Source organism: Rutidosis leptorrhynchoides, chromosome 7 (assembly GCF_046630445.1).
Source record: "Rutidosis leptorrhynchoides isolate AG116_Rl617_1_P2 chromosome 7, CSIRO_AGI_Rlap_v1, whole genome shotgun sequence".
NCBI classification, from domain to species: Eukaryota; Viridiplantae; Streptophyta; class Magnoliopsida; order Asterales; family Asteraceae; genus Rutidosis; species Rutidosis leptorrhynchoides.
In genome coordinates, this window is record NC_092339.1 from 52,235,867 (window position 1) to 52,245,952 (window position 10,086).

Below are 10,086 nucleotides of genomic sequence, written 5' to 3' on the forward strand. Positions count from 1 at the left end.
AAACAAACAAGATAATAGGTAACAAAATATGGATAATTATGGAATTTAAATCCCACCGATTTCATTGCTTAAATGCCACCGAATCTTTTTTTCCAAATAACATCAAATCTGCCTTGCTAATTGCTTCCTTCACAAGCCATCAGCCCAAATGGGAGGCCCAACTTGAGTTTCTCCAAAGTAATCTTGTAGGAGCCTAATATTTGTCAGCCTAATATTTATTGGTCTAATATTTTTCAGCCCATTAACAAGTTCAACATGTTTACCCGATTCTGCATCATTCTCCCCTTCTTCGAAAAGACTCGTCCTCGAGTCTACAACTTCAAGGACCGAAGATTTTAAAAGATCCTTACGAACAACACGAACAATATTATTTTCAATGAAAGTGCCAAATATTGCAACGGGGAGGTGGTCCTCACCAATATTGTTTAGACCAAGATCAGTTTTTTTGAAATTAATTTTCAAATCAACATCTTCATTGTGCATATTGGTGTCTTTGTTAGTAACTACCTCCAAATCACTTTTATAATCACATTCAAAAAAAAGAAAAAGATACCTCACCATCAGTATCATAGATGGGTTCGGTATCATAAATGGATTCTCCATCTTCACAATCTGTATCATAGATGGGTTCAGTATCATAAATGGATTATGAATCGATTCTATCCGAATCGTAGTGCGCAGGGAATCGTTGTTGGTTCAGTTCCAACTCGACGATTCGCTTATATAATCGTTCAATTTCTGTGTCTCGAGGGTCTTCGTTGCCTCTTTCGGCGTGTCTACGATTATCTCCATCGTTGCCTCGGTCGGCGGTTCTGCAATAGCCTCCTCGATAACCTCCACGAAACATTGTTTGGCCAAAACCTGAGCTCTGGATACCAAATAATGTAAAAGAATCGTGGCCAAACAGAAATAACAATTGATGAACACGAATATGATAAACAAAGCCTCGGCTTCTTTATTCTCAAAAATAATAATATCAAAGACTGACTTTCAAAATAATCTAAATCCCTTTAAATACAAATAACTAATAAGAAGATAATAGGAAAGAAACAAGATAATAGGTAACAAAATATGGATAATTATGGAATTTAAATCCCACCGATTTCATTGCTTAAATGCCACCGAATTTTTTTTCCAAATAACATCAAATCTGCCTTGCTAATTGCTTCCTTCACAAGCCATCAGCCCAAATGGGAGGTCCAACTTGAGTTTCTCCAAAGTAATCTTGTAGGAGCCTAATATTTGTCAGCCTAATATTTATTGGTCTAATATTTTTCAGCCCATTAACAAGTTCAACATGTTTACCCGATTCTGCATCAGACGACTTAGATGGTTTGGGCATGTTAGGAGGCGCCCACTTTTAGCCCCAGTTAGGAGAGTCGAGACCCTCGCCGTTGGCGGCGTAAGGAGAAGGCGTAGACCTAGACGTAGGATGGAGGATAGATTGAAGCTTGACATGAAAGAGCTCCTACTGACGGAGGACATGACTTCTGATAGGAGCCTGTGGAGGAGTAGAATTAGAATTATTGAGTAGGTTTTTTTTTTTTTTTTTCATTGTGTTAGTTACTTTTATTATACAACTACATATATAACTATAACTAGATATTCAATAACCACACTATTTATACCCCTCTACATGGTTTATATGCCTTTGTATCTATGTATATGTTTTTAGGCTATATATATGTACCGATGTATATGTTTGTATCTATATATGTATCTATGTATCTAAGTGCATGTATTGGTGTATGTATGTTTGTCTGTCTTGTATCTGTACCTAGGTATATATATCTACGAATGTATCTATATGTATTTATGTTTAAGCATGAGTTTTTTTTTTCTTCATGCTTTCGTGTGGTATATATATATATCGGTGTGTGTGTATATGTATATGTATATGTATATGTATATGTATATGTATATGTATATGTATATGTATATGTATATATTTTGTTTGTCTGTATGTCTACCTGAAATTAAATGGTTATGTGCACTATTTTATTCATGCTCTTTGCCCTACTGTTGTGCATTACTGCTATATGTGTCCCCCTTTATGGTTACTGTGTATGGTTGCTTCTTGCTAGGCGCTCATTACTCGTACAGGTACGTATCATTTGCCCTCTCTATTTCGTTCTTATGAGCTCTTCGGACCGGAGGTCCTTTAGGAAGCAATCTCTTTTGCGCTAGAGTAGAGGGAGGGACGACCTTATCTAGGCGCGGGTTCTATACCCGCGGGTGGAGTAGTGACTTCCTTCTAATCTAGGGTACGAGTAATGATTGTCTACACTCACCTCCCCCATACCCCACTTTCGTTGGATTGGGTATTGTTGTTGTTGTTGTCATATATGGACATTAAACAATTTCCATAAGTACCTTAAAAATCAAAATGATGGATTTTTTTATAGTTTTTGACCGGCTCTAAAGGCTTGGTCATGATGGAGATGTTATTGTTTAACAAGTAGGTAGTTTATCATCAAGATGACATTCCATCGATCTGAGATTAAACAATTTCAACTGGTACATTTAAAAATCCAATAAAACTAAAAACGTGGAAATTAAATAACATAATATTTTTTTTTTTATTATTATTATTTTCTTGTATAGGTAGATAGACATAAATCAAGTCTGACTTTTGTTTTCATATAGACATCTAAAAAGTCTGGTCTTTTCATTCAGAGGCAGTGATCATCATCTCATTTGCTGCTAATTATCTTAATTTGAATCTCTTTATAATTTCATGAGATGACGTCTCTTATAGAGTCAGATCACCTCAGTGTGCCCTTCCAAGATATCGTAACAGCCACCAAAAACTTCACAACATTTATCGGAAAGGGAGGATACGGCCAAGTTTACAAAGGAGAGCTCTTACTCTCCGGGGAACTTAGGACGGTTGCTGTAAAGCGACTTAGTACTAAAGAGTCTAAAGGTGGTCAGGGGATTAAGGAGTTCTTAACAGAGATTCAACTGTTGTCTCGTTATAAACACCAAAACATCGTCTCCTTTCTTGGTTTCTGTAAACAAGGAGATGAAAAAATTCTTATATATGAGTATGCTGAGCATGGAAGCCTTGATACGTACCTGAGTAGGGCATGTACATTCACATGGAAGCAAAGGATTAATATATGCATCGATGCAGCTTACGGTCTTGATCATCTTCACAACCATGTTTCAGATAATCATAGAGTTATCCACAGGGATATTAAAAGTGGAAACATTCTGTTGGGTCACAACTTGAAAGCTATGATTGCGGATCTAGGACTTTCCAAAAGAGGTCTTACAAATGATAATGATAGTTATATTGTGACGCATGCGTGCGGCACGGATGCTTATTTGGATCCGGAGTATAGGAGAACAGGAATTCTTACTAAAGAATCGGATATATATTCATTCGGGGTAGTATTGTTTGAGGTCTTATGCGGCAGGTTGAGCTACATGAATGTGCAGGACAATCGGCGTTATCTAGATCAACTGGCTCGAAGATCCTACAAAGAACATAAACTAGAGGAAATAATTGATGCTAGTTTGAAAGATAAAATTGACTCAAATTCTTTGTTTACATATTCAAAGATTGCATATGAATGCTTACTCATTAATCGGCCTGAACGACCTGCAATAGCTACTGTGGTAAAACAACTCAAGGATGCATTGAAATTCCAGGTAAGTTCAAGTTTTCTAAATAATAAGTGGTTTTATTTTTTTGGGCATTAGTTTGGGATCACCTGTGGGGACTTAACCACCCACGGGTTCATCTCCCATAGTTGTATAATCCGCCCCCAACTACTGCCCTGGAAAAAACCCGGACCAATCCGAGGGCATGGCCGGTAAAACTCCCCTCCCCGCTATCCCCGCATTAAGCGAAAGGCGGTCTGGGTGGATACTTTAGGTCAGGGATAACATTGAGTCAGTCCAGCGGAGTCGAACTCCTGACCTCTCGCTAAGAGAGGCAGGCCACTACCAGGTAAGCTACAAGTCAATGTTTAATAAGTGGGTTTATTACTTGGAAAATGATCTACAAGTTAAATCAAAACTTGGATGAGTTTTCTTGAATTGTTTGTGTCGTCAAAACCATCCCAATATAATCACGTGGTCGGGCATTAGTATATTCGCAATATGCCTTAAGCTCTCACTATAAACTTTTGTTTCCCTGTTAAAACAAACACACATTTTGTGGGAAGTCTGATGTGTATGTTAGCATGTTATATGCTCACTTAGTAAAGTCAGTTCATTTCTTATGGTAGTTGGTGTTGCGGGTGATGTGTAGTTGTGGAGGAAATTTTGTTGAAATTAATAATTAATATTTCATATTTAATATTTAATAAAGAATAATCCTTTTTTAGGTTCGTAGAAAAAACTTCACTACTGACAACCACATTTAGATCCTTACTAGCGAGCAAAACCCCTGGGTAACAAGCCCCCTAAGCGACGAGACCTGTAACAGGGTGAATTGTGCACATTGACGCCACCTCTAGTCAAGAGTCTAATTAATTCAATCTTGAGCGTTAAAAAGAATTGAACATGGGTCTTATGCTTCATTACGAACTCGGTGGCCACTTGAGCTATGTTCAAGTGGTTTAATATTGAATAATCATTAACAATTAATGATTAATGATTAATTATGAGGGATACAAATAACTAATTTGAAGGAAAACTGGTAACTAATTAGGAGACAAAATCATGTTTTGGTTGAAATTCTAATCAATGGTTAAAATACAAATTAATGGTTGACATCATCACATTAATCAATGGTGAAATTATGATTTAAAATAATTATGTAACACTTGAAATTGAATACGCTTACATAATTATGACTTTCTTTTATATATAGTTAGATTAGATATATTAGATTAGAAGTTAAATTAAATTAGATTGATACTTCAATAAAAGATATAGCAATTAAACAAAACTTAAACATCACATAAATTTAAAGAGAACCTAAAAAAATGAAGAAGTAAGCATACTCTATGGCTCTCCTTTGTCCTTTTTCCTTTGTCCTTTGTCCTTCAGTTGTAGCCAACACCATCAACCTCATTTTTTACCTTGAACGGGTCAAAGTCAAAAATAGGATTAATAGAAAGAAAGGAGATCAGAAAGATAGGTGGATGAATTATACATGTTGGATGTTTCCTTGAGCATTAAGTAGTAGATCCCCCTTATTTTGGGAAAGCTGGTGGCCACGTGTGAATTCTTTCAACGGTACCAATTTCAACCAGAGGGTTTGATTTCCGATCAATTTCATTTTTCACTACGGTTCCAGCTGGGGATCCTTTCCTTTCATCTTCAATTATCAACTAATTTCAATTAAAAACCCTTTACTCCACTTCATCATATCCTTCGACGATCCTGCTCAGATGGGTGATTCAATTTTTATCGGCAGACTGGAAAGGGTATCGCAAAATATGCTCAAAGACGCTTTCGGTAAGATTGGTCCGATTAAGGAAATCAAATAGTAGTCATTTCAGCGTTTTGCGTTTATTTCTTTTGAAGAAATTGCACATGCTTCTTTGGCGATTCAAGAGATGAACGACTCGAATGTCTTCGGAAAACCTATCTATGTGGGCGGCCTTGTCGACGTGATGGTGGATTGTCCAGCTTTGAGGGTCATTCATGGTCATTTGTAACGCTTGCCCCAAATCGTTCTATTGTCGAACGTTTGGATCTGTGTGTGCTCATTGTTGATTCAGCTCCTCTGGTGGAGGCCAAGGTTAAAGATTTCCTTTTCAATTGCAAGGCACGTATTTTGTTACCCGTGTACATGGCCAACGAAGGCGCCTCCCGGATGGCACCACCATGTACACCCGAATGTGGTCAACGAAAAGTGTGGTCTCAATTGGTAACACTTCCCACATCCTCACAAGTGGCCAACGAAGAGTGGACTTCAAAGTAATCACACTCACCACTTTCCCCAAACGCAATGTGGCCAACGAATACCGAGTCTTATATTAGGGACATCACTCACCACAATGCACCAAGTGGCCAATGAAGAGTAAAATTCTTCACAATCGGATAGTACTCGCCACTAACCCGCAAGCAAACAATTTATATACGCACACATATAAATACTCCACTCACCTTGAGCAATTAGGCGAGTCACAACCTCTCTAGGACTTTAAGCTTGATCCAAGAGCAAGTCACCTATCATATACACAACATCAAGCTATAAATACTAGTAGCTTGACCTAAAACCCATACGTCCAACTTTGACCCCAATTGCACCCAAAATCACCAACTTGGTCAAACAAGACCCAAACTCCCCAAATCACCAAAACTAGTGATTTGGTCCCAAACTCAACCTAAAACATCTTATGGTCAATTGCTAGGAGCAATTCATAACCCAAATCAACCAAATGACCCATTTTGACCCAAATCGGGTTTACACCCAAAATCAACTTTCAAAGACACCCATTTGGTTCCATTCAACAACAAAATCACTAATAATAGTGATTATGCCCAAATTGCAAGTCTACACATGACCAAAATATTTTACAACCCAAAACCCACCAACAAGGGTCAACCAGACCCACAACTAGCTTCAAACACCCATTTGTAATCTAGATGGGTTTTATCAAGAACATGCAATACCAAACTACAACACCAAATTGAAAGAAAATCGGAGTTAGGACGTACCACTAGTATCACAAGATAGCTAGAAACAAGATAAACAAGGTTAACTCTTGCACTTTGGTGAGATTCAACCTCCTTCTTCTCTAAATCAAGCTTTCTCTCTCAAGAATTAGGGTTTCTCACTCTAGAAAGTTTGAGAGTGTTTGAGTGGGTGGAAAATGCAATTGAAATGGATCTAAAACTGATTGATTAGCTATAAGGCCATCCATGTGTGAAAAGACCAAATTGTCCCCACTTAAAACCCTTTAAAAACGCATTAAATCTCAGATCTGACGAAGGAACGTCATTCCTGCAAATGGAACGTTGTTCCTTATTAAGAACGTCGTTCCTTAATATGATAACTTCGTTCTTGAAATGACCTCTCGTTCTGTTCAATGATACCCATTTCCTTGATCACAACGTCGTTCCTGGTTTTGGGACGTCATTCCTCCATTTGGAATGTCGTTCCTCCACTTCGGAACGTCGTTCCACCTACAGAAAAACCGAGGTGTTACATGGACCCTCTGTTTTTTATGGTGATGATCGAATTGGTGATACAGATGCTACGACGGATACAGTTGCTTCGTCGATCCTTGGGTTGCAGACTAAGCACTTTACTCGAGGTGTTGGAGTTTTTGTTGATGGATATTTGATGTTGGTTTTTCTTATCCGGTGCTTACGGGTAAAAAGGCAGATGGTCATTGTAATTCTTCTGTTAAAGCTGGTTTGAGTTTTGATATGTCACCCTCGGTTATGTTTTCTTTAGATAAGATTCAAGCGGCTCCAGATTCTCAAGGCTTTCGCAAACGCAAACGAGCTCGTTGTTAAAGTTCAGGTGATGATATTATGGGTTCGGTGGGGGTACGAGAAGGTTAATGGGGTGTGTGGTTCGATCGAATGTCTGACTTAGGGGCAGCTAAGGGTGGTCCTGATGATCAACCTGTTAGTAACATGATGGCTAATGTTGATGTTTCTCGGGTCGATTTGGGTCAAAGAAGAGAGCGATAGAAGATGGGTTGTGAGGTAGTTGTGGGCCGTGGAAGTTTTGATGGGCCTGGACATGTGTTTGATTTAGGCCTAGGTGAAGGTAATCCATCGGGTAAATCTTCTAGCTTTTTTGAGGAGGTGGCAAAAGAACTTGAAGGATAGGGTGGAAGGTAAATTGATTGGTCCGATTAAGGAAATCAAATCGTGGTCGTTTCAACATTTTGCGTTTATTTCTCTTGAAGAAATTGCACATGCTTCTTTGGCTATTCAAGAGATGAATGACTCGAATGTCTTCGAAAACCCTATCTATGTTGGGCGGCCTTGTCGACGTGATGGTGGATTGTCTAGCTGTGAGGGCCTATCATGGTAACGCTTGCCCCAACTCGTTCTATTATCGAACGTTTGGATCAGTGTGTGCTCATTGTTGATTCAGCTCCTCTGGTGGACGCCAAGGTGAAAGATTTCCTTTTCAATTGCAAGGCACGTGTTTTGTTTTTCAGTAAGATGGGTGCGTTGGTTCGGGTGATCGAATGTGACGATTTGAATTCTTATTCCAACATTCTTGCGAGGGGTCCAGTTTCGACGTGGTAGTTCCTTTTTCTCCAAATACTGAAGAGTTTTCAGGTTTGTTCAGGTGGAATTACGGGATTTTTCGGCCAAGTTTATTTTCGATGAGAACATTAGGAGTATTGATGGTAGGGTGGGTGTGGTGGTGAAGGTGTCTCAACCTTGGTCTGATTTGTTAAGCATTGGTTCTTTATTTGCTTTTGTTGACACTACTTGCGTTAAACATATTCATGAGCTTGTTCGGGTGACGTTGATCTCTTATACACTTGTTAAAGGGCATATTTGGGTCAATGAAATTCCAGACGTGTCGGTTGTGAAGAGATTGCAAGCTGTTTCGTTTTCCTGTAACTTTATGCAGGTAACTAATGATTCGATTTTAAAGGAAGTTCTTTCTTGTGGTTGTCCTAATGATTCGAGTGATCATTTTGGACCCTCTGTTTTTGGTGGTGATGATCTAATTGGTGATACACATGCTATGACAGATACGGTTGCTCCGTCGATCCCTGGGTTGCAGACTAAGCACTTTACTCGAGGTGTTGGCGGTTTTGTTGATGGAGATTTGATGTTGGTTTTTCTTCTCCGATGATTACGAGTAAAAAGGCGGATGGTCATTGTAATTCTTCTATTAAAGCTGGTTTGAGTTTTGATATGCCACCCTCGGTTACGTTTTCTTTAGATAAGATTCAAGCGGCTCTAGATTCTCAAGGCTTTCGCAAACACAAACGAGCTCGTTGTTGAAGTTCAGGTGATGATATTGTGGGTTCGGTGGGGTACGAGAAGGTTAATGGGGGTGTGTGGTTCGATCGAATGTCTGACTTAGGGGCAGCTAAGGGTGATCCTAATGATCAACCTATTAGTTACATGATGGCTAACGTTGATGTTTCTCGGGTCGATTTGGGTCAAAGAAGAAAGGGATGGAAGATGGGTTGTGAGGTAGTTGTGGGTCGTGGAAGTTTTGATGGGCTTGGACCTGTGTTTGATTTAAGCCTAGGTGAAGGTAATCCATCGGGTAAATCTTCTAGCTTTTTTGAGGAGGTGGCAAAAGAACTTGAAGGATGTATTATGGTGGAAGGTAAATTGATTGGTTCGATCACGCTCCCGAAGCAAAAAGAAATTAAGAGATCTATGGCGAAGAAGGTTCACGCGGAGGTGTCACAAAAGGTTAGTGCCGAAGGTTTGTGAAGTCCTCGTTTCGTTTCCTAAGTTTATTTGGTCTGTAGGTTTATTGGCTTTATTTTTGTGTGATCGTACATTAACTCTCTTAATTTTGTTCGATAGTTTGGATGTTGTTTGTTTAGAAGTTATGTTTTGTGTTTTTGGGCTTCGTTGCCTTTGTTTGTATCATTGTTTCGAGTTTTCACTTTTTTATGAAGATCTCGAGTTTAGTTTTTATAAAGTTAAATAAAGTTCATGTTGAATTTTTTTTTGGTAAGAATCAACTAGCTTTTCTATTTTTCTTGTACCGTTGCATTCTCGAGTTTTTCTTTTAACATAAAGGAAAGGAAACAAACAACAACAACAAAGCCCAATCCCATATGCGTGGGGTATGGGGAAGGTGAGACGTAGACAATCATTCCTCTACCCATGAATAAAGAGAATTTGTTTCTCCACCCCGAGTGAAACACTCACAAGAGTAGAGAGAGTCATCCCTCTCTCGATTCGACGGATAAAGAGATTGCTTCCAAGCGGACCTCCGGCCAGATAGTAAGGGGAAAAAACAGATTGTGACGACCCGGAAATTTCCGACTAAATTTAAACTTTATCTTTATATTATTCTGACACGATAAGAAATGTTTGTTAAGTTAAATCTCAAGGATTTTAAATTATGTTTATACATTCATTTAAACCTCGACCAAATTCCAATGATTCACGAACCATTAAATGAACATATATGAATATGTATGTATATGTGTATATGTTATAAATTGAAAA

At 38.6% G+C, this 10,086-nt stretch overlaps 1 protein-coding gene across 1 annotated transcript; it reads left to right on the plus strand.

Moving 5' to 3' along the window:
• Nucleotides 1–2,742: 2,742 nt before the first annotated feature.
• Nucleotides 2,743–7,608, plus strand: LOC139859226 (receptor-like protein kinase HERK 1). The gene is made up of 3 exons (XM_071848020.1): nt 2,743–3,657; nt 7,291–7,420; nt 7,511–7,608. The coding sequence occupies exons 1-3, from the start codon at nt 2,743–2,745 to the stop codon at nt 7,606–7,608; spliced, it is 1,143 nt and encodes a 380-aa protein (XP_071704121.1).
• Nucleotides 7,609–10,086: the final 2,478 nt, after the last annotated feature.